Here is a 20,173-nt window from a genome sequence, read left to right as displayed (position 1 = left end):
GTCGGGAGGGGGAATGAGCCCGTGGTCTCTTTCTCCTGCCTTGTCAGCGATTTCCTTCCTCCACTGCAACACAGCAGGGAGTGAGCTCAAAAAACATCTTTCGCTTCTGTTGAATTTGTGCGCAAGCCTAAGTACTCGCAGCTGTCCAAATGAACATTAGCTCCTTAAGAGAAAAGTCTATTAAACTTGGTAGGTTAATGAGCAAAAACGCTGTCCCATGTGGGTCTGAGGCTACTTGAGAGTGTCTTGTGCCTATTGAAAAAAAAAAGTTACTGAAGGCCAAAACTCTGAGAATAGGAAGTAGTGCGTTAAGGTGTGCGCCAAAGCAAATTTAACAGCCTTTTCTTGGGCGACGGCCAGCTGCATCGGTAATGCCCACGCAGTCACGCTCTGCTTCCTCTCCAAATGCTCTGCACCGCTGGGCAGAACGCGTGAGAAACGCCGCAGAGGCTCGCGCCCGCTTCGGGCAGCAGCCACGTTTGAAGCGAGCTGTGCCGAACAGGAACTACCTACCGCTGCCTCTTCTGCAGGAAGAAAACGTCACGCCTGCTGAGCTCCGTGGAGCACAGAACTGAGGGCTGCCTGTGTGCCTTGACTGTGCATTTCTTTCTTTCCTATCACTATCTCTATCCAGATAGATATTTTCTATCCACTATATCTTTTTCTGTCACCATCTCTATTTCTATCCAGGCCTTAATACTGCCGTGTCTTTTCACCACCCCCTTTGAAAATCTGGAAGCTTTACAGAACTCGAGCAATTTTAATCCATCAGTCGTACCTGTTTCCCACTATGAGGAGAGTAACTCTGCTGTGAGTGGGGTTTGGACGAGGTGATCTCCAGGGGTCCCTTCCCACCCCAGCCCTTCTGTGGATTGCTGCACGGAGGGGAACGTGACCTGTTGTTTGCTGCCGGGTCAGAAACCTGAAGGAACTGCTGCACAGAAATGAGGTCTAAGTAGGCACTTTATTTGTGGTTGGAATGCTGACATCGACACAACTATCACGTACGACATTGGAAAAAACACACGTACGTTCCAGCGAGAGTTACATATTTGCATAGGAGCCCCAGTGCATAGTACAAGTAGTTAATGCCTCAGAAATACGTGAAAAAAGGAAGGAGTGTTTTTGTAGAACATCAGCCCTGCAGGTCTCGGCAGCGGCGCTTCGCCGCTGCGGGATCACTCCTGCCCAATTTCAGGGAATAAAGAGGAGCATGCATGGTTTACAGGGGCAAAAGAAGTATCACGTAAGGCAGAAAAGAGATTAATTGTTCTTAAAGACAGACGATGGTGTAAAACATGTAGCTCCCACGTGTACCGATCAGCCGGACAGTTGTCCGTGGTTCCAGAAAGAAACAGTGGAAGTCATCGAGTAAAGCCTGGCTGGACACAATCCTGCCATCGCGTAGAAGTGATGCAGACAGAGCTTTTCTCACCTGCGTGATTCTGTGAAGCTTTTTCCCCCAAACTCTCTCAGCAGAAGATCTGCCATTTACAAATTTACACAGAATTCAGCAGGGCCAGCAACACATCCCAGCCAAAAGAACAGCTTTTCCTCGCAGTTACACTCTTTTTCAACCTTTACATTTCTTGACCTAAACGTCTATACTGGATATTCAGTGTTTATGTAAGTAAATACCAGAGGTGCTGATGGTCCTCCGCTGGAGCAGCTGTTTTGCACAGCATTCCCACAGCCAAAGAGTCTTGGCAGAAAAAAAGACAATTGCTGAGGTCAAGGAGCAAGCAGCGAAACGCACCCGCTACACAAAAATTTCAAACAGTTAGGGAAAAAAAATACCAAAACCTACACAAAAATGTCAGAGAAGGGAAGGAAAAAAACCCCAAACCCAGGACCAACATCACACTGCGGAAAACACTCTGCAAGCGCTTTCTAGGAGGTGCCAGCGCAGCTGTAAACCAAAGAGGTTCCTGTAACTGCTTCTGCTTCGCTGCTGACCGCCGATCCCGACCCGGGAGCAGGCGGCTCCTTTTTAATGCCTGTTCTTTTTCGATTTACTTCCCGCTTAGCACTGGATCAGCTATCGCTAGCTCATGCACAGGGTTGTGTTACACTGAGGGAAAAGGTGCTTAAATTAACTGCTGCATTTTATTTCCAATAAATGTAGAAATCTGCCTGCACCTGTGATAAGCTTTGCAAGGAGTTAGCGATACTGTAACTTTGTGATGCATGATGTTTGGAGCACGCAGCCCAAAGAACGCAGCGAGTTAGGCAGAAATTAAATTTTAGGATGTTGATAGACACACAAGAGCATATATATTTAAAAATCTGTCACAGATGCAGTACTGAAAGACATCATGCATGGCAACGGCAAAGGTGATTAACTGGAAGTAGCATCGTAGGCCTTTACAGTACTGAAGCTAATGGGAAAAAACTAGTAAACAAAATATACAAACCCCCAAAACATTTAACAGTTCAGATAGAAAACATTTCGTGTATCTTACAAAAATACTATAGGGGTCTAAAGATTATTAGAAATATGTATAAAAAGCAAAATATATCCTTTAGCACTAATTAAAGTTACACGTGGCTAACCAAATTCAGGCGTTTGCAATACGGAGTTTTCACACTTTTTAATTTAAAATGAAGAGCTACATACAACCCCAGACTGCCTCCCGATTCCTCGGGCCTCCGGCGTGCTCTGGGAGCTGCTAAATTATCTGCCGTAACCCTCGTCACGTTTATTGTTCGACAGAATAAAACGCAACGGCGTTCGTCCTGTGGACTGACAGCCAGCGAAGCCTCCTCTTTCCTAGCCACAGTGGGACCTGTAGTTTTTACCCTGTCTTAATTACCCTATATTAATTAAGTTGGTTATTGAAAAAGGCTGTATACATTACTCCTTTACCATGCATTGGGGGGTCGTAAATCCTTCACGCTGTCAAACACAACTAGCTAATGGCGTTTTGCCTCTTAGGGACTCTTCATTGCAAAATTGCAATAAAAAAAATTATTTTATCTAATGCAGGATTTTTTGTCAGGAGAATTGGCAGAAGCACGCTTCTAAGCTGTTAGAAAGGCAAATTCACGGAGCGCCCGCCCGCCCGTCCCTGATTGCACCCAACCACTCGCGCTTCCAGCTGCTCCGCTGCATAGCTGGCATGGTCCCGAACGCCACGGGTTTCCTTCCCGCCTTCGCCAGCCGTACAGGCGTGCGAGCGCATTAATCCACATATCCCCCAAAGAATTAGTTTTCTAATCTGCCATCAGTAAAACAGCTCCCTAAGAAGCCTCCAAAAGGTAGTAAGAAAAGCAAGCCCGTTACCAGCACGCCCAAGTTCCCCGCGGAGGATCAGCAGCTTCACGGCAATCTTTCGGGGGGCTGCAAGCGCAGAAAGCTGAAACCCACTGCTTAGAGCCGCCGGCCGGAACCCGCCTGCTGGTCTCTGCATTTGGTCGAGCACTGAGAGACGATTCAACACGGGGGACGTTTAACGGACAAGGCCGTGGCATCTGGGTTTGGTTTTGTTTTGTTCTGTTTTTTCCTTTTTAAACTAGTCTAACTGGATTTAGCAGTTTTACTTCCTTTGGCGTCGGCTTGGCAGCCCTGGAGACTAAACGTCGCCCCGGTTCGGCTTTCGAGCTCTCTGGCCCGAGGGGCTTCGGGCTGCGATCGACGGGTTCTGCGGCGGCGGGCGCCCGCGAACCAGCTCCCTTCAGCAGCTGCAGCGATTTAAAATCGGATGCTTAGCGATAATCACGTGAGGGAAAGGCAAAACCTGCCCCAGACCGACCACCTTTCTGCTGCTCCGAGGGAACCCTTGCCCGCTGCAGAGGCACGGTGTGTTAGACTGCAGTCTGGGTGGTGTTAACGGCATTTTGGTGCTGGACCAACGGCGCTTAGTGCTGTACGTGATCCCTGCAGCTTTGCTCCAAGAGTGGGAGTGGGAGGAGGAGGCGCGGAAGGGGAAAGCAAGGCTCTACGCGTCCGTTTGGCCTTTGTTGGACTTCTTCAGAAGTTTTTTCAGATTGGGCGACATGAAGTAAGGCTTTTCGGTCGAGCCGTCGTTACGCTCCAGGTCTTCCACTGCAAAGACAGGATCGCCCCCCCGCGCGGCAGGGAGCGGGTTACCGACGCCGTGCGGGGCAGACGCCACCCGGCAGCGCGCGGAGAGGGAGCCGGGGCCGGAGCCGGAGCCGGACCGTGGCTGGCGGCACCTTCTGCCACCCTTCGACGGCGCGGCCCGGCGTTGCGGGAGCCCTCGCGACCGTCGCGGGCGACGTGGCCGGGAGCGCGGGGCGGGGAGATCCCGGGAGCCCAGGGAGATCCCAGGAGCACAGGGAGATCCTGGCAGTGGAGGGAGATCCCGGCACTGCAGGGAGATCCCAGGAGCACAGGGAGATCTTGGGACTGCAGGGAGATCCCAGCAGTGCAGGGAGATCCCAGGAGCACAGGGAGATCCCAGGACTGCAGGGAGATCCGGGCAGTGCAGGGAGATCCCGGGAGCGCAGGGAGATCCTGGCAGTGGAGGGAGATCCCAAGATCCTGATCGGAGGACGGGACCCCTGGACCGGAGCTTGCTACAACCGTGCACGGACAGTCCCCGAGAGCCGGCCTCAGATTTTAAGTCTTGATCATCCCCGGCCCGTTAAGAGGGGAAAACGAGCGGCGGGAGAGGGCTGTGCCGCGCTAGCGCTCGCTCTGGGGGCCGTAAACCTCCCAAGCTGCCTTTGAGCCGAACCGGAGGGTTTTTGCGTGATCGCTCCGGCCACGGAGTTGCTGCAATCCGTCCCTGTCACAATAACCGGCGGGTCATCGCCGCGGCCGGGGGTGCTGCCGGCCTTCCCGCGGGGAGCAGCTCGCCCACCCGGCGAGGGCAGCGCGCCGCCGGCTCCCGGCGTGAGCTAAGCCCCGCGGCTCCGCTTCCCGACGGCCGCGGCGCCGCGGCGGCAGCCTTGAAGCTCTCGTGAGGAAATCCTCGAGCGCGCGCCCGGGTTTTGCATAGGACGAGCAGGCGAGCGAAGCGGCGGCTTTCTCGCAGGCGGAGCGTGGAGCGGGGGGGGGGGGGGAGGAAGCGGAGCGGCGCCGGGGCCAGATCCCGGCTTTCCGGCTGCCGTGCCCGAGGAGCGGTGCCCCGCGCGCCGCCCGCGCGCCGCCCCCGCGGGCGCCGGCGGCCTGGAGCCCCCGCGCCGCGGCCGCCCTAGCCCCGGCCGTCGGCGCTCCGGGGGGGCTCGAGGCTCCCTTTCCGCAGGATCTCGCTCAGCTCGGGGGACATGTAGTAAGGCCTCTCGGGAGATCCATCGTTCCTCTCCAGATCTTCGCCTTTTCGCACCCCCCGGGAAGAAGCAGCCACGATGGGGAGAATAAAAAGGAGCAGAGGAGCCGGGGAGAGGCACAGCGAAGATGAGAGAAGAGGAAGATGAGCGAAGGGAGGCACGAGGGGAAAGGAAAGGAAAGGAAGAAAAAAGGAAAATTAACGTTAATTGCAGTTAGGTCCCACCAAGACCAAAGCACCAAAACAGCGAGAACAAGAGATCGTGGGAGACGCAGCGACAGCCCGAGGTTTCCACTGCAGCTGGCAGAAGGGAAAGGAGACGTTTGGGGAACGCCTGGAGGAGCTGGCGGAAGGAAAAGCCCCAGAAAACTTCACCGTCACAGCAGAAGGGTTGGTTCTTGCATCCCTCAGAAACGGATTAGGCTTAAAAATCCTGGCTGTGCGCTGGCTGTGTGCGCGTGTGCGAGGCACGCGGCCCCCCCGGGGAGCCCTGGCACTTCATCCGAAGGGCTCCCGGGAGCGGGAGTAAGTCCCAGTCCGGGCAGCCCCACGCCGAGCCCCACGTTTGGCTGTCGCCGAGGGGCCGATACTCACAGAAGCAGAGGAAGAGTGTGTCCACGCACATGCCGTAGACGCTGAAGAACCCGTGCGCGATGAGATAGGAGCCCACGATCACCGTCTGCGAGAGAAATCACGCCGGCTGCAAAGACCGCGAGGCACCGCGGCCCCGCTGGGGCCAGCGAGGCGGCCGGGGATCCCGGAGCCCCCGGGGATCCCGGAGCCCCCGGGGAAGCGGGCAGGGGCGGACGGACAGCAGGGCCAAAGGGGCCGAGCCACCTCCGCGGCCGCAACGAAGCCCCGCTTCAGCAGGAACGGCGAAAACGCCTTCCCCAGGGCGGCCCTTCAGACGCCGAGCAGGGCTTCTGCCAGGCCTCGCAGAGGAGCGCTGAGGACTTTATCTTTTATTTTTATTTTCCCTGTCACCTCCCAGTTCACCCAAAGCAGCTCACCAGAATAGGGACCCAGTAGTAATTCAGGGGTGGTGCCGTGTCTTGGACCAGTTTTATTCGGTGGGTGAAGAAAAAGAAGGCGAGGATCCCTAGAGGATAAAATAACGGCGAGGGCTCAGGAAAGCAGGCAGAACGAGAAGGGCAGGAGATGCAGAACAGCAGGAAGGAGAAGGCAAAGGGGAGGTTTCGGAGAGGTTTGCAACCCCGAACACTCACCGACGCTGCCCACGATGAGGAGCTTCCCGAGGAAGAACAGGAAATCCGTGACTTTATCTAAAACGGCCACCCTGGAAACAAAAGCGGTACGAGCACCCGCCCCGAGCTCGGGAAGCAGCGTGGCGGGAGGAGGAGGAGGGAGAAGCCCACGCAGGTGCCCCCACCAACCCCACGGCTTGGCCTGACACTCGGTGGGAGTCTGCAGACAAGCCGGGCGTGCGGCGCCGACCTCTGTGGCGCCGCAGGCTGCGCGAAGGACTTGGAAATAAGTAAGTCCCTCTTAGGCCGGTCTCCCAAAAGCAGAGGCCTGGCGTTTGCCCGGATCTTACCTAATGATGTTCCTCATCAGCAGGAAGAAGGCGTTCCTGGCAGAAGTGCAAAAGTTGGTGCCGTAGACAGCAATCTAGAGGGGACCAAAGGAAAAGGCATGGAGCAAAGAGAGACGGAGTTGCAGAGAATTTGCTGCCTCGAGTGAGACGCGGGTGCAGTTAATCTCATCTTTAGGTACAAGTCTAAACAGCGGGGGTAAATCACAGCCAGGAAGAGCCTCTTTCTCCCCTGACAGTGTCCGAACTGTGGACACCCGCAGCTGAACCCGCCCAGCGTCTCTGGGAAGGCCTGAGGCGAAGCCGCGCAGCTGAGGACGAGATCTTCCAGTGAGATGGCTGGGGAATGCTCCACTTCCCAGGGAAGTCAGGAGACACCGCTCCCAGGAACGCTGCAAGCCCTCCAGGTACGTCGGGACCACCCCAGCCACTGCCCTTGGCCCTTCCGACAGGAGGTTCTTACCATGATGTATGCGTTTCTGTTCAGGAATTTGATGAATTTTTCCAGGCACCAGAAGCAGCACTTCAGACAGCTCAGGAGGAACTTGGCAAACTTGTTATCGGCAGCTGGAGGAACACCACCGGACACAGCGGAGGAGGACGCGGCCAAAACGAAAGACGTCTTGTATTAGAGAAGCAGCTCGGTGCATTTCACAGTCCCTAGGGAAAGACGCCCCGCTCCCCCGTCACGCCTTCACCCGCAGCCCCCCGAGCACGTTCCCGAGCCGTTTCTATTCCGATGTCGGTACCTTTCAGCCTGTGGTCCAGATATTCCAGAGTGACCCGGATGACTTGGACGATGGCGAGGATCAGGGAGCCGAAGGCGAGCGAGCCGGTGTGGTACCTGCCCCGGGGGGAGACCGCGTGGGTGAGGAGCAGGAGACGCCGAGAAGCCGCAGCGGAGCGGGGTCTCCGCCACCCAGGCGAAACGCGGCCGCTCACCTGAGCGCGCGGCCGAAGGACGAGAAGAGGGGGAACGCCGGGATGTCGTCGGGCTTCTTGAAGGCCCAGTAGTAAGAAGCGAAGGCCCCGGCCAGCGTGACCTGGCCCAGCGCGATCACAAAGTTGGCCAGCCAGAAGAACATGAAGACGTTGTAGAACTGGAAGACGATGAGGTATTTGTGGTAGGCCGTCTCTCCCCCGTAGAACGCAAAGAGGCACTGGGCGTCCGGGCACAGCTTGGTGACGTTGCTGGTGTTGAACGTCTGCAGGGAAGATGGAAGAGACTTAGACACCACGGTAGCGAGAGCCACGGAGGGAGGCGGACGGGCAGGATTTTTGGTCAGTCCAAAGCGATCCCCGAGTCCTGAGTTCCACAAGCTATTACGTCATTTAGCTTTGCTCCGTAACGCTTGTCTGGATATGCTGCTTGCTCAGGCTAAAAGATGAACTTTGTACATATGACAGCTTGAGGGAAAATCATAACCGGACGTAAATGACTTCAGAAATCCAGAATTTGCACCTGGAAGAACGTGCAGGCTGGAATAGCCACCAAAACATTTTTAATACAATAAACGACCTTAAACTTGACAGACTAAGCGCAGCATTCTTCGGAGTTTCCCAGGACTTCCTCACCTCTGGTTTGCAGGTCTGCCCAGAAAACTGGCACGCCGTCTCATTAAACACCTTGTAGATGGCCTCGTTGGAGGTGGACAGGAAACTAGAGAGCAGCAGTTAAGGAGAAGCAATTTTATGAAAACCAGAGCAGAGTTCAGCGTATCCTGCTCGGAGCTGCTCTCGCCACCTTTTTGTAATCGCTTTTCCGTTGTTTGGTTGGTCGTTAGGGGGTTTTATTCTGATTCTAAGTTAGAGCTAGAGACTTAAGCTGACACTTTGGGAGACTGATGCATCAGTAGCTCCACAGCTTTTCTAGCACCCTGGAAGACCTCTGCTTTCTGAGCAAGCTGCCTGCCCCGGAGGAGACACGCGGGGAGGAGGATACACGGCGGTGCTGGCCCAGTACGCGATGCAGAGGCACAGCAGGAAGAAGGTGCACAGAGGAAACAGCAGCGACATCATGATGTGCCCGACGGCCCTGCAAGGGAGAGGGAGACCCTTAAAAATCAGGCAAAGCCGTGCGGTGAGGGGGGGACCTTCCTCGGCAGAGCAGCGGCTCCCTGCGCGGAGCAGCCTCTCTGGAGCCCCAGGCACCTACCTGCTGGCCTCCTTGATGAGCGCGATGGCGATGAGGATCCTCTTGCGGAGGAAGATGAGCAGCAGCACGATCACCACCTCCACGATGCACAGGATGATCACTGGGAGAGAGGAGGGACACGGCGGTAGCGCTGCGCACAGGTTCCCCGGACCGGGACCCCGCTCTCCGCCGGCGCGGGGGACGCAGCAGGCCGGGGCGAGCACGGGGACCTACTGAAGGCCAGCCAGGTCTGCCGCAGGTGAAGGTAGACGCGGAGGTCCGTCTGGAAGCCCAGGTCCTTCAGGGAGACGTCGGAGCCGGCTTCCCCTTTCAGCTTAGCGTATTCCAGGTAACAGTGGAAGATTCCTGCGGCGAAAGGTAGAAAACTCTTGTTGGTGCTGAAAGACTGAAACTTTGGCACCGTCACTTTGTCCCACCAACGTTCGGGTACAGGACGCCTGGAGGGACGTTGTGTACAGTGCAAGTCCCGCACACGCTTCGGACAGCTACAGACACGGGGGGGAACGAGGAGAACGTGCTGCAGGCGGAGGCTGCCACCCACCGTAACCCAGCACCAGGATCACCATCACGATCATCACCCAGACCATGATCCCGGCGAGGTAGCGCAGCAGGACGATGAAGATGAAGCTGACCACCATGGCGATCACCAGGCCTCTGTGAAGGCAAAGGAGCAGCGGAGTCGCACGGGAGGAACCAAAGCCACCGCTTCCCCACGGCTTTCTTCCGTCGCTCCACTCGTCCCACCTCGTTTCCCAAACGAGTTTTAGTGGCGCAGCCGGAGCGACGTCCTTAAGAACGGAAATCCTCCGCGGCGGAGCAGAAGCAGCGCGAGCGGAGCCCAAAGCTGCCCCGAGCAGCCTCTGCCGCGTGCCGTTGCTGCAGCCCTGCCTGCTCCGCGCAGGGCGGGCAGCTCCGACCTGTCTGCGGGCGGGCGAGCCCACCAGCTGCCGCCGCCTCCCGTTCCCTCCTCGTGTGGGACTAGACCCCGCTGCTCGAGCCCGCTCCGTGCTCCTCTCTGTTTACGTCTCCTCCTCCCACCCTTCCGCTGCTAGTGAGTTTGCAGGGAAATTATGCAAAGGATTAAAAAAAAAAGAAACCAAACCGCCGCTGGTCATTCAGAAGCTTCGCCCGATGGTTGCTTAAAAGCAGCCGCCGCTCGGCGAGTGCATTAGCGCAGCCCCTGCTCACATTATTATCCAGTACCAGGAAACCGTGTAATCTTCAAAGATCTTCATGGCCAGTTGTCTTGCTTCCAGAACCACGTTTGCTTTTCTGGAACGAGAAAACAAAAATAAAAACGTGTGGACAGTAAAACAGAGTAGCAGGCAGGGGAAAAGCAGTGGAACAGCCGTTTTCCCGGCGGAACGGCGGCACGGGGGAAAGGCCGAGCCCGCTGCGCAGTCTCCAAGCCGCCGCAGGCCTCGCGGGAAAGCCCGGAGCGCGCCGGGGCGGCCGCGCCACCCGCTCTGCACCCGTGGGAGGAGACCCGTCCGGGAGGAGCTGCCCTGCGCGCAGCCGCATCCCCGCCGCGTTATCGGGGTCGCGGCAGCGGGTTTTAGCGCCGGGGCCCGTGGCGGTGCGCGCGGCGGGGGAAGGCGAGCGGCGCGCTGCCTCCCGGCCAGGCTGCCGACTCACTTGGCCCCTTCCAGCAGCTCCGTCACGTTCCGGCGGCGCCCGTGGCCGTCGTCGTAGGTCGTCTCGTTCCCGACCATGACGACGCCTTTCTTGGCCCGCAAGGCGGGGAAGCACCGGCGAGCCACTGCGCGAGAGGGACGGGGACGTCGGGGAGGGCGGCGCCGGCGCGGAGCAGCTCCCGTTCGCCCCCGTCCCGCCCCGTCCCAAGGGAAGCCGCGGCGGGGGCGCGCCGGGGACGGGGCCCTCGGACGCCGCCCACAGCTCGCGGCTCGCAGAGGGGCCCTCGCGCGCCGGCTTCGCCGCCCCGACGTACGTGGCGTGCTGGGAATGAGCATGGCCGGACACTCCTTATCCTTCAGCACTTGGATGGGAGTCTGGAAGGGCGAGAGAGACGGACAAGCTGGAGATCAACCCACGGCGGGGGGAATCGCAGCACACAGGGATCTACCACCAGCGAGGAGGCGTGCGAAGAAGGAAGCTCCAAAAGGAAGAGGCCTCCCGGCTCCTTCAACCCACCTTCTGCAGGCCCTGGAAGCCCGGGACGCAGAACTGCCGGTAGTACTCCAGGTCTCCGGAAGAGTGGGTGCTGTAGACACCCAGGTAGGTGAGGTACCGATCCGGACAGCGGCTCACGCAGATCTGGAAGCGTTAGCAGAGCGGGCGCGAGTCCGGGGCCGACGCGCGGCCCCGCTCCTGCCGCGGCGCGCGCCCGGCCGCCTCCGCGCCGGAATGCCCCGCTCCGCTCGTCTCCCCGTTTTTCTCCCTTCGGAGCAGGCAGATGCCGCGGTACCTGCGTGGTCGGGCACTGGAGCTCCAGCAGCACCAGCGGGCTGGCGCACTTCACGATGTCGAAGTAGAAGAGGAAAGGCTTGTTCCTGCGGACGGAGGCACGGATGGATGGACAGGAGGATGCGTCAGCGCCGCGACCCGCTGCCGCGGAGCCGGTGGGCTGCCGGGGTGCGCGAAGGCGCCCGGTGCCCGAAGGAGGCGGGAGGGAGGCACCTACTCGTTGGGGGTTCCCTGCTGCCCACAGAACTGGCCCCGGCTGTCCGTGGGGTAAATCACCTTCCGGGGGTCTCCATGCGTCCAGGCTGGGGTGGAGGGGGACAGCGGCTTGGGTCGCTTTCCCCCGAAAATGGCCCAGCAACGAGCGAGGCGTCTGCGGGACCCCGCTCTGCCCATGGGAACCTGCTCCTCCCGCGGGAACCCCTCTGCCCATGGGAACCTGCTCCATGCGTGGGAACCCGCTCCTCCTGTGGGAACCCCCTCTGCCCGTGGGAACCTGCTCCATGCGTGGGAACCTGCTCTTCCTGTGGGAACCCCCTCTGCCCGTGGGAACCTGCTCCATGCATGGGAACCTGCTCCTCCTGTGGGAACCCCTCTGCCCGTGGGAACCTGCTCCATGCGTGGGAACCCGCTCCTCCTGTGGGAACCCCCTCTGCCCGTGGGAACCTGCTCCATGCGTGGGAACCCGCTCCTCCTGTGGGAACCCCCTCTGCCCGTGGGAACCTGCTCTGCCTGCGGGAGCCTGCTCCATGCGTGGGAACCTGCTCCTCCCGTGGGAACCTGCTCCACACACGTGTGGGAACCTGCTCCACACGTGGGAACCTGCTCTGTGCATGGTAACCTGCTCTGTGTGCTGGAACCCGCTCCTTCCGTGGGAACCTGCTCCACCCACGGGAACATGCTCCACGGACGGGAACATGCTCCACAGACGGGAACATGCTCCATGCATGGGAACCTGCCTGCTCCACCCACGGGAACATGCTCCACGGACGGGAACATGCTCCATGCACAAGAACATGCTCCATCCACGGGAACCTGCCTGCTCCACCCACGGGAACCTGCTCCACACACGGGAACATGCTCCATGCACAGGAACGTGCTCCACCCACGGGAACATGCTCCATCCATAGGAACCTGCTTGCTCCACCCACGGGAACCTGCTCCACCCACGGGAACATGCTCCATGCACGGGAACCTGTTCCTCCTGCGGGAACCTGCTCCACCCACGGGAACCTGCTCCACCCACGGGAACATGCTCCATGCACGGGAACCTGTTCCTCCTGCGGGAACCTGCTCCACCCACGGGAACCTGCTCCACCCACGGGAACATGCTCCATGCACGGGAACCTGTTCCTCCTGCGGGAACCTGCTCCACCCACGGGAACCCGCTCCGCCCTGGCCAAACCAACCACGGGAAGAAACGTGGCAGCCAGCCTTGCCGGGGGCTTTTCCCGGCGCCCGGCACGGTGGGAACGGTGCCCGAGCCAGGGCTCTGGCACCGCACGGGGAGGAGCAGGACGCACCCACAACGCCCACGACGACGTAGCCCACGATGGCGATGACCAGCAGGACGCAGCAGACGACGTCGGTGCAGCCCCTGCGGGAGCGGAGCGGGGGAGCCGGGAGGTGGGGCGGGGATCCGGCGCCGCTGGAGCTGCGCCGCCGACCCCCCGGCTCCGCGGGCGGCGCGGCAGCCCAGACCTCTCCCCCGCCTTCGCTTACCGGTCATAAATGGGACCTTTGAACGTCGGGTCATATTTCTGCGGTGTCCCTGCGGAGAGAAGGGAAAAACGTGCTTGGAAAGCAAAGCAGCCAGAGCGGGCTGGATCCGCGGCGTACCCCGTTCCGGGAGCACCAAAAACGCCCCCACGCTCCCGGGAAGGGGACGGGAGAGGGGCTGTTTTTCTCCTCGCAATGCCTCCACATTCCAGGCACAGAAACAACTATCCAGCTGGAAAACAAGTTTCCATGGGGCTCTCTGAACGGTTCTGTCCCAAAATGTTCTCATTCAGCTCCTGGGAATTTTCCAAAGGAAGGGAATATCGCAGAACCGCTCATGCGGAGCCGAACTGGTGCAAGGCCCCGGCGACGGGCGGGTGAATCCCGGGAGCCGGAAAGGCAACGCTCCGAGGGCCGGAGCGGCGGAGCGAGGCCGAGGCGGAGCGCCCCGAGGAGCCCCTTCCCGAGCGGAGCGCCCGGCCGCGCCGCCGGAGCCTTTCCCACCCGGCGCCTCCCGGCCACCGCCTCTCCGGCTCCTAATCTCGGCGGTGCAGCCGGCACCGGGGAACGCCGAGCCCCCGGGCACGACGCCCGGAGCCGCCCGGGCGCGCGGCCGCAGCGGGCCCTTCCCGGGGGCGACCCCGGCCGCTCCGTGGGAACGCCGAGCCGACCGCGGAAACGGGCACCAGGAAAAGCGCCGCGTCCCTGCTTCCCCCCCTCCTCCGCTTTGTTTTTCTGCAGTTCGCTTCCCTCTGCTCGGCCCCGCGGAGCCGGGAGCCGCCTCGCCCGGCGCTCCCGGCCCGCAGCCGCGTCCCGGAGCCGCCGGCCTCACCGTGCTTGCCATAGTAATCCTCGGAGCGCCCGGCCATGCCGGCGGCGGGCGGCCTCTGTCCCCGGAGCGAGCCGGCCGCGCGCACCCGGGGCGTGCCGATCCGGCCTTCCGGCACCGCTCCGCCTCCGCCGCCCGCCGCCGGCTGCCGCTTCCCCGCGGACGGCGCCTTCCTGCCCGGCCGCTCGGCTATATTTAGCCCGTAAATAAACACCGCGGCCGACAGGGCCGAGGCTCCTCTTCGGAGCCGGGCGCTCCGAGCCGGCCGGGCCGCGGGATGCCGGAGAACGACGCCGGAGCCGCGGAGGCGCCCGGGCTCGCGTCTGCTCCGGCGGCCTCGACGGCTTCCCACGGCCCGGGGAGAGCGCTGGGACCGGCTCTGGCTCTGCGTGCGCGGAGCGATCGCCAGCACCGAGCAAAGCTCTGAGCCCCAGCCGGAGCGGACGGAGAAGGAGGGAGGAGGGCAGGCTCCGGAGCGCTCCCGGAGCGGGAGAGGCGCCGGGCAGGAGGCAGGCGGAGGCAGGAGCCGGCCGGGCCTCGACACCGCCGGGCGCAGGACGGGAACGGCAGGAAGGGAGCCCGGGCGAGCCCACGCCACGGAGACTGGGATGCCCTGAGAGCGGGATGCTCAGGGAGCAGGATGCTCGGAGACTGGGATGCCCGGAGAGCGGGATGCCCAGAAACTGGGATATCCGGGGAATGGGATGCCTGAAGAGCAGGATGCTCGGCGACTGGGATGCCCAGGGAACAAGATGCCCGGAGATGACACCAGCACCGGAGCCCTGGGTGGGAGCGGGGGGGATGGGGATGTGGGGAGGGGACCTCTGGGATGCCGGTCTCGGGGATGGCACCAGAGTGGGGTGTGGATCCAGGGGGGATGTGGATCGGGGTGGGGGGAGCGGATCCGGAGGGGATGCAGATCCAGGGGGTGGGATGCAGATCTGGGAGGATGCGGATCCAGGGGGGGAACGGGGCCGCCCTCCCCCCCCCCCCCCCCCGCCGGGACAAGGCGCCGCCGCGCCCCGGCCGCCGCCCGCGCTCGGTACCGTAAGCGCCGCCCGGGTCCTTGCGGCCCGGAGCCTCCTCGTCCATGGCCGCGCGGCCGCCGCGGCGCTCCGGGACCCGCCGGGACCCGCCGCCGCCGCCCCCGGCTCCGAGCGACCGCGGCGGCGCCGGGCCGCGCCCCGCCCCCGGCCGCGCCCCGCCTCGCCGCGGCCCGCGGGCCCAGGCGTCCGGGGGCTGCCCAGCCCCCCGGGCCGTGATGGGGGCCCAGGTGTCCGGGCAGCGCCCAGCCCCCCAGGGCCATGATGGGGGCCCAGGTGTCCGGGCAGCGCCCAGCCCCCCGGGCCGTGATGGGGGCCCAGGCGTCCGGGGGCTGCCCCCCCCCCCCGGGCCGTGATGGGGGCCCAGGTGTCCGGGCAGCGCCCAGCCCCCCAGGGCCATGATGGGGGCCCAGGCATCCGGGCAGCACCCAGCCCCCCCGGGCTGTGATGGGGGCCCAGGCGGCCGGGTCCTGTCCTGCTCCCCCAGCACCATGATGGGGGCCCAGGCGTCCGGGCCCTGCCCAGCCCCCCGGGGCCATGATGGGGGCCCAGGTGTCCGGGCAGCGCCCAGCCCCCCAGGGCCATGATGGGGGCCCAGGTGTCCGGGCCCTGCCCAGCCCCCCAGGGCCATGATGGGGGCCCAGGCATCCAGGTCCCATCCAGCCCCCCCCCCCAGCACCACGATGGGGCCCAGGCATCCGGGGCGACGCCGGTGGCTCCCGGCTGGGCCCCGTCGTGCCCAGGGGCCGTCGCGGAGCCTCGTGGCCGGGCCAGGGGAGGGGGCGGAAGCCGCCCCCTGCCCCCCGCCCCCCGTGGGGCCGCCGGGGCCCCCGCGGCTCCGTCCCCTTTAAGGCCGGGCTCACCTGTGGGCGCAGCCGCTCACCTGGCCCAGGTGACGCCGGGAAGGAGGACGGAGCGCGCAGGAAGGAGGAAGCGGTGGCGGCGGCACCATGTCCGCCTCCGCCGTCTTCATCCTCGACCTCAAGGGGAAGGTGGGCCCCGGCGTCCGGGCGGCGGCGGGGGGTGGGGGGTAGGGGGCGAGGTGGGGGCCGAGCCCCCCCCGGCCCCGCCTGAGCCCCGTCGCCCCGCAGCCCCTGATCAGCCGCAACTACAAGGGGGACGTGAGCATGGCCGAGATCGAGCACTTCATGGCCCTGCTGCTGCAGCGCGAGGAGGAGGAGGGAGCGCCGGCGCCGCTGCTGTCCCGCGGCCGCGTCCACTTCCTCTGGATCAAGCACGCCAACCTCTACCGTATCCGCGCGGGCCGCGGCGCGTGTCCCCCCCGCCCCGGCCGCCCCCCGCCCTGCCCCTTTCCTTAGCCCGCGCCCCAGTGGTGGCCGCCACCAAGAAGAACGCCAACGCCTCCCTGGTCTACGCCTTCCTCTACAAGGTGGTGGAGGTGAGGGCGGGGGGCGGCGCGGGGGGCGGCGGGCGGCCGCCGTGCCCCCTCCGCCGACGCCGCGTCCCCCCACCACCCGGCCAGGTCTTCTCCGAGTACTTCAAGGAGCTGGAGGAGGAGAGCGTCCGGGACAACTTCGTCATCGTCTACGAGCTGCTGGACGAGCTCATGGACTTCGGCTTCCCGCAGACCACCGACAGCAAGATCCTGCAGGAGTGCGTGGGGCCGGGGGGCAGGGGGCCGGCGGGGCCGGGGCGCCGGACCCCCTCACCGCCCGCCCCCGCCCCAGGTACATCACCCAGGAGGGCAACAAGCTGGACACGGGCAAGTCACGCGTGCCCGCCACCGTCACCAACGCTGTGTCCTGGCGCTCCGAAGGCATCAGGTACAAGAAGAACGAGGTCTTCATCGACGTCGTCGAGTCCGTGAACCTGCTGGTAGGGCCGGGGCGGGCCGGGGGGCCGGGGCGGGCGCGGGCCGGGCCGGGGGGCCGGTGACGGGGCTGCTGCCCGCAGGTGAGCGCCAGCGGCGGCGTGCTGCTCAGCGAGGTGGTGGGCACCATCAAGCTGAAGGTCTTCCTCTCGGGGATGCCCGAGCTGCGCCTGGGCTTGAACGACCGCGTCCTCTTCGAGCTGACCGGACGTGAGTGCCGCCGGGGCGGGCGCGGGGACCGGCCCCGGCCCCGCCGGCGCCTGGCCCCCCACCCTCCACCCCGTCCCCAGGGGGCAAGAACAAGTCGGTGGAGCTGGAGGACGTCAAGTTCCACCAGTGCGTGAGGCTCTCGCGCTTCGACAACGACCGCACCATCTCCTTCGTGCCGCCCGACGGCGACTTCGAGCTCATGTCCTACCGCCTCAACACCCAGGTGGGCCCGGACGCCGGGGCCCCGCCGCCGGGGAAGGGGGGGGTGGGGGGCGGCAGGAGGAGGGGGGGCACGGCGCCGAGTCTCCCGCCGCCCCCCAGGTGAAGCCGCTCATCTGGATCGAGTCGGTCATCGAGAAGTTCTCCCACAGCCGGGTGGAGATCCTGGTGAAGGTGAGACCCCCCGAGCGCTCCCCGCCCGCCGCGGCCCCCAGCCCCCTCCACCCCCCGTCTTGTGTCCCCCTTTCCCAGGCCAAGGGGCAGTTCAAGAAGCAGTCGGTGGCCAACGGGGTGGAGATCGCCGTGCCGGTGCCCAGCGACGCCGACTCGCCCAAGTTCAAGACCAGCGTGGGCTCCGCCAAGTACCTCCCGGAGAGGAACGTGGTCATCTGGACCATCAAGTCCTTCCCGGTGAGGCCGTGGGGCGCGTGGGGCGCGGTGGTGGCGTGGGGGGGACCGGCGTCACCAGCGGGTGCCCACGCAGGGCGGGAAGGAGCACCTGATGCGCGCCCACTTCGGGCTGCCCAGCGTGGAGAAGGAGGAGGACGAGGGGCGGCCGCCCATCTCCGTCCGCTTCGAGATCCCCTACTTCACCGTCTCGGGAATCCAGGTGGGGCGCGGGGCCGGCGCGGGGCCGGCGCGGGGCCGGCGCGTCCCCCCCGACCCCCCGAACCCCCCAAACCCCGGCCGCCGGCGCGCGTCCCCCCATCGCCCGGCGTCCCCAGGTGCGCTACATGAAGATCGTGGAGAAGAGCGGCTACCAGGCGCTGCCCTGGGTGCGCTACATCACCCGCAGCGGCGGTGAGTGGCCGTGGGGCGCCCGGCCCCACGGGGCGCCCGGCCCCACGGGACGCCCCCGCCCGCCCCCGCCGGCCGGGCGGCCCCCCGGCTCACGCCCGCGCTCCCTGCAGACTACCAGCTCCGCACCACCTAGAGGGACCTCGGCGCCCCACGGGCATCCCTGGCGCCCCACGGACGTCCCCGGCGCCCCACGGCGCCCCGCGGACGTCCCCGGCGCCCCGCTGTCCTCCCCCTGCTATAAAGCTTGCACCCACCTCCTCACGGCCCCGCGGCTCTCTTGGGGTGGGAGGGGACGGCCCGGGGCTGGGGGACACGATGGGACGGGCAACAAGGTGTCCAGCACTTGGGTCCTGCTGTCCCACCACCGCGTCCAGCCCCCCTGGTGTCCCCCTCGGCCCTACACCCAGCCCTCCTGTCCCCGTGGCACCCATCGTCCACGTCCCCCATCATCCACGTCCCCCATCATCCATGTCACCCACCATCTGTGTCACCCATCATCCATGTCCCATCATCTACATCCCATCATCTGTGTCCTATCATCCGTGTCACCCATCTTCTGTGTCACCCATCATCCATGTCCCATCATCCGTGTCCTGTCATCCGTGTCACCCATCTTCTGTGTCACCCATCATCCATGTCCCATCATCCGTGTCCCATTATCTACATCCCATCATGTGTGTCCTGTCATCCATGTCACCCATCTTCTGTGTCCCCCATCATCCATGTCCCATCATCCGTGTCCCATCATCTACATCCCATCATGTGTGTCCTGTCATCCATGTCACCCATCTTCTGTGTCCCCCATCATCCATGTCCCATCATCCGTGTCCCATCATCTACATCCCATCATCTACATCCCATCATCCACGTCTCCCGTCATCCGTGTCACCCATCGTCTGTCACCCGTCATCCGTGTCCCATCATCCATGTCCCATCATCCATGTCACCAATCATCCGTGTCACCTATGTCTGTCACCCATCATCCGTGTCCCATCATCCATGTCACCCGTTGTCCATGTCCCCAGGCCCCATGGTGGGACCTGGTGCCCTTTTCTCCAAAGGTCCCTGTCCCCTACCGTGTCCCCTTGTCCCCAAGTGGTGGCCCTTTGCTCCTTGTTGTCCCTGTCCTGGCGCCCAGGCCCCACAGCTGTTTAGTGCCCTTGTCCCCATGTCCCCAGCGCCCACGTCCCCGTGTCCCCCACGCCTGTGACCCCCAGCGCCCATGTCCCCGTGTCCCCTGGTGTCCCTGTCCCCCTGCCCCCTGTGCCACGGGCCTGCCAGCGCCTTCCTGCCCCCGGGGGGGAGGGGCTGTGAGTGGCGAGGAAGGGGGAGGAGCCCCGCGTGGGGGGTGTCCGGTGGGGGGTGTCCGCGTGGGGAGCGGGGATTTCCCGTGGGGGGTGTCCCCATTGGGGAGGGGGTTCCCGTGGGGGGTGTTCCCGCGTGGGGGTGTCCCGTGTGGGAGATGTCCTGTCGGGGTGTCCCCGTGAGGAGGGGGGGGGTTCCCGTGAGGGGTGTCCCCATTGGGGAGGGGGTTCCCGCGTGGGGGTGTTCCCGCGTGGGGGTGTCCCCCGTGGGTGGTGTCGGGCGGGGGGTGTCCCCGTGAGGAGGGGGGGGTTCCCGTGAGGGGTGTCCCCTTTGGGGAGGGGGTTCTCCGTGGGGGGGGGGAGGCTCCCGCGTGGGGATGACCCCGGGGCGCCCCCGGGGGCGGGGCCGGGGCGGGGTCACGGCCCCGGGGCGGGGGGGGGGAGGGGGGGAGGGGCCGCGGCCGCCTCCTTCCCGCCCGAAGCCGCGTTTGAATCGGGCGGCGCCGCCCCCGCGGCCGCGCGGCCGCAGCCAATCAGCGCGCGGCGCGGCGCCGCAGCCTGCCCGGAGCCGCGCGCCCATTGGCCGGGCGGGCGGCGGGGGCCCGTGACGCGGCGGCTGGTCGGATACATTGTAGCGGGCGGGGGGCGGCGGCGCCCCAGCAGCCCCGGGGGCACCACGTGGGTGGCGGCGACCGCGGAGCCGCTCGGCCCGGCCCGGCCCGGCCCGGCCCGGCCCGGCTCGGCTCAGCCCGGCCCGGCCCGCCCCCCGGCCCGGCCCGGCCCGCCCCCGGCCCCGCCCCGCGCCGCAGACACCGGCGCCGCTCCCCGCCCGGCGACGCCCCGCTGCAGGGGTGA

At 64.0% G+C, this 20,173-nt stretch overlaps 2 protein-coding genes across 7 annotated transcripts; one reads left to right on the top strand and one right to left on the bottom strand.

The window, feature by feature from the left end:
- Positions 1–945: 945 nt before the first annotated feature.
- SLC44A2 (solute carrier family 44 member 2 (CTL2 blood group)) lies at positions 946–15,049 on the bottom strand. Of its 4 annotated transcripts, none has more exons than XM_062598494.1 (22): positions 14,957–15,049; positions 13,085–13,133; positions 12,886–12,959; positions 11,583–11,667; positions 11,367–11,451; positions 11,093–11,215; positions 10,890–10,950; positions 10,577–10,700; positions 10,130–10,213; positions 9,483–9,595; positions 9,155–9,286; positions 8,942–9,041; positions 8,729–8,821; positions 8,362–8,446; positions 7,729–7,991; positions 7,536–7,630; positions 7,250–7,353; positions 6,790–6,863; positions 6,461–6,531; positions 6,245–6,333; positions 5,829–5,913; positions 946–4,045 (listed from the first exon to the last, which is right to left on the bottom strand). In XM_062598494.1, exons 1-22 carry the CDS (start codon positions 15,000–15,002, stop codon positions 3,939–3,941), a joined length of 2,142 nt encoding a protein of 713 aa, XP_062454478.1. In that variant the 5' UTR covers positions 15,003–15,049; the 3' UTR covers positions 946–3,938. The 4 variants fall into 4 exon arrangements, with proteins under 4 accessions (XP_062454478.1, XP_062454480.1, XP_062454476.1 ...); XM_062598496.1 differs by lacking the exon at positions 14,957–15,049 and adding an exon at positions 13,914–14,702; XM_062598492.1 differs by lacking the exon at positions 946–4,045 and adding an exon at positions 5,160–5,281.
- Positions 14,034–19,303, top strand: AP1M2 (adaptor related protein complex 1 subunit mu 2). Of its 3 annotated transcripts, none has more exons than XM_062598489.1 (12): positions 14,034–14,696; positions 16,045–16,204; positions 16,285–16,343; positions 16,437–16,567; positions 16,642–16,789; positions 16,868–16,994; positions 17,075–17,217; positions 17,316–17,387; positions 17,466–17,624; positions 17,698–17,823; positions 17,939–18,014; positions 18,125–19,303. In XM_062598489.1, the coding sequence occupies exons 1-12, from the start codon at positions 14,567–14,569 to the stop codon at positions 19,167–19,169; spliced, it is 2,376 nt and encodes a 791-aa protein (XP_062454473.1). In that variant the 5' UTR covers positions 14,034–14,566; the 3' UTR covers positions 19,170–19,303. The 3 variants fall into 3 exon arrangements, with proteins under 3 accessions (XP_062454473.1, XP_062454475.1, XP_062454474.1); XM_062598491.1 differs by having other exon boundaries at positions 14,599–14,696; positions 16,285–16,352; positions 18,125–18,271; XM_062598490.1 differs by lacking the exon at positions 14,034–14,696 and having other exon boundaries at positions 15,988–16,204; positions 18,125–18,271.
- Positions 19,304–20,173: the final 870 nt, after the last annotated feature.

Source organism: Rhea pennata, chromosome 33 (assembly GCF_028389875.1).
Source record: "Rhea pennata isolate bPtePen1 chromosome 33, bPtePen1.pri, whole genome shotgun sequence".
NCBI classification, from domain to species: domain Eukaryota; kingdom Metazoa; phylum Chordata; class Aves; order Rheiformes; family Rheidae; genus Rhea; species Rhea pennata.
This window is presented reverse-complemented; position numbering and strand designations above follow the sequence as displayed.

Bases quoted from the DNA above. Each gene is read 5' to 3' on its own strand.
- AP1M2 (XM_062598489.1), top strand. From the start codon at position 14,567: ATGCCCGGAGAGCGGGATGCCCAGAAACTGGGATATCCGGGGAATGGG. The intron at 16,205-16,284 runs GTATCCGCGCGG...CCCGCGCCCCAG, and splicing joins CAAGCACGCCAACCTCTACC to TGGTGGCCGCCACCAAGAAG. The intron at 17,824-17,938 runs GTGGGGCGCGGG...CGGCGTCCCCAG, and splicing joins TCACCGTCTCGGGAATCCAG to GTGCGCTACATGAAGATCGT.
- SLC44A2 (XM_062598492.1), bottom strand. From the start codon at position 15,002: ATGGACGAGGAGGCTCCGGGCCGCAAGGACCCGGGCGGCGCTTACG. The intron at 11,452-11,582 runs GTAGGTGCCTCC...CTCCGTCCGCAG, and splicing joins CAGCAGGGAACCCCCAACGA to GAACAAGCCTTTCCTCTTCT. The intron at 9,287-9,482 runs GTGGGTGGCAGC...CTTTCGCCGCAG, and splicing joins GATCCTGGTGCTGGGTTACG to GAATCTTCCACTGTTACCTG.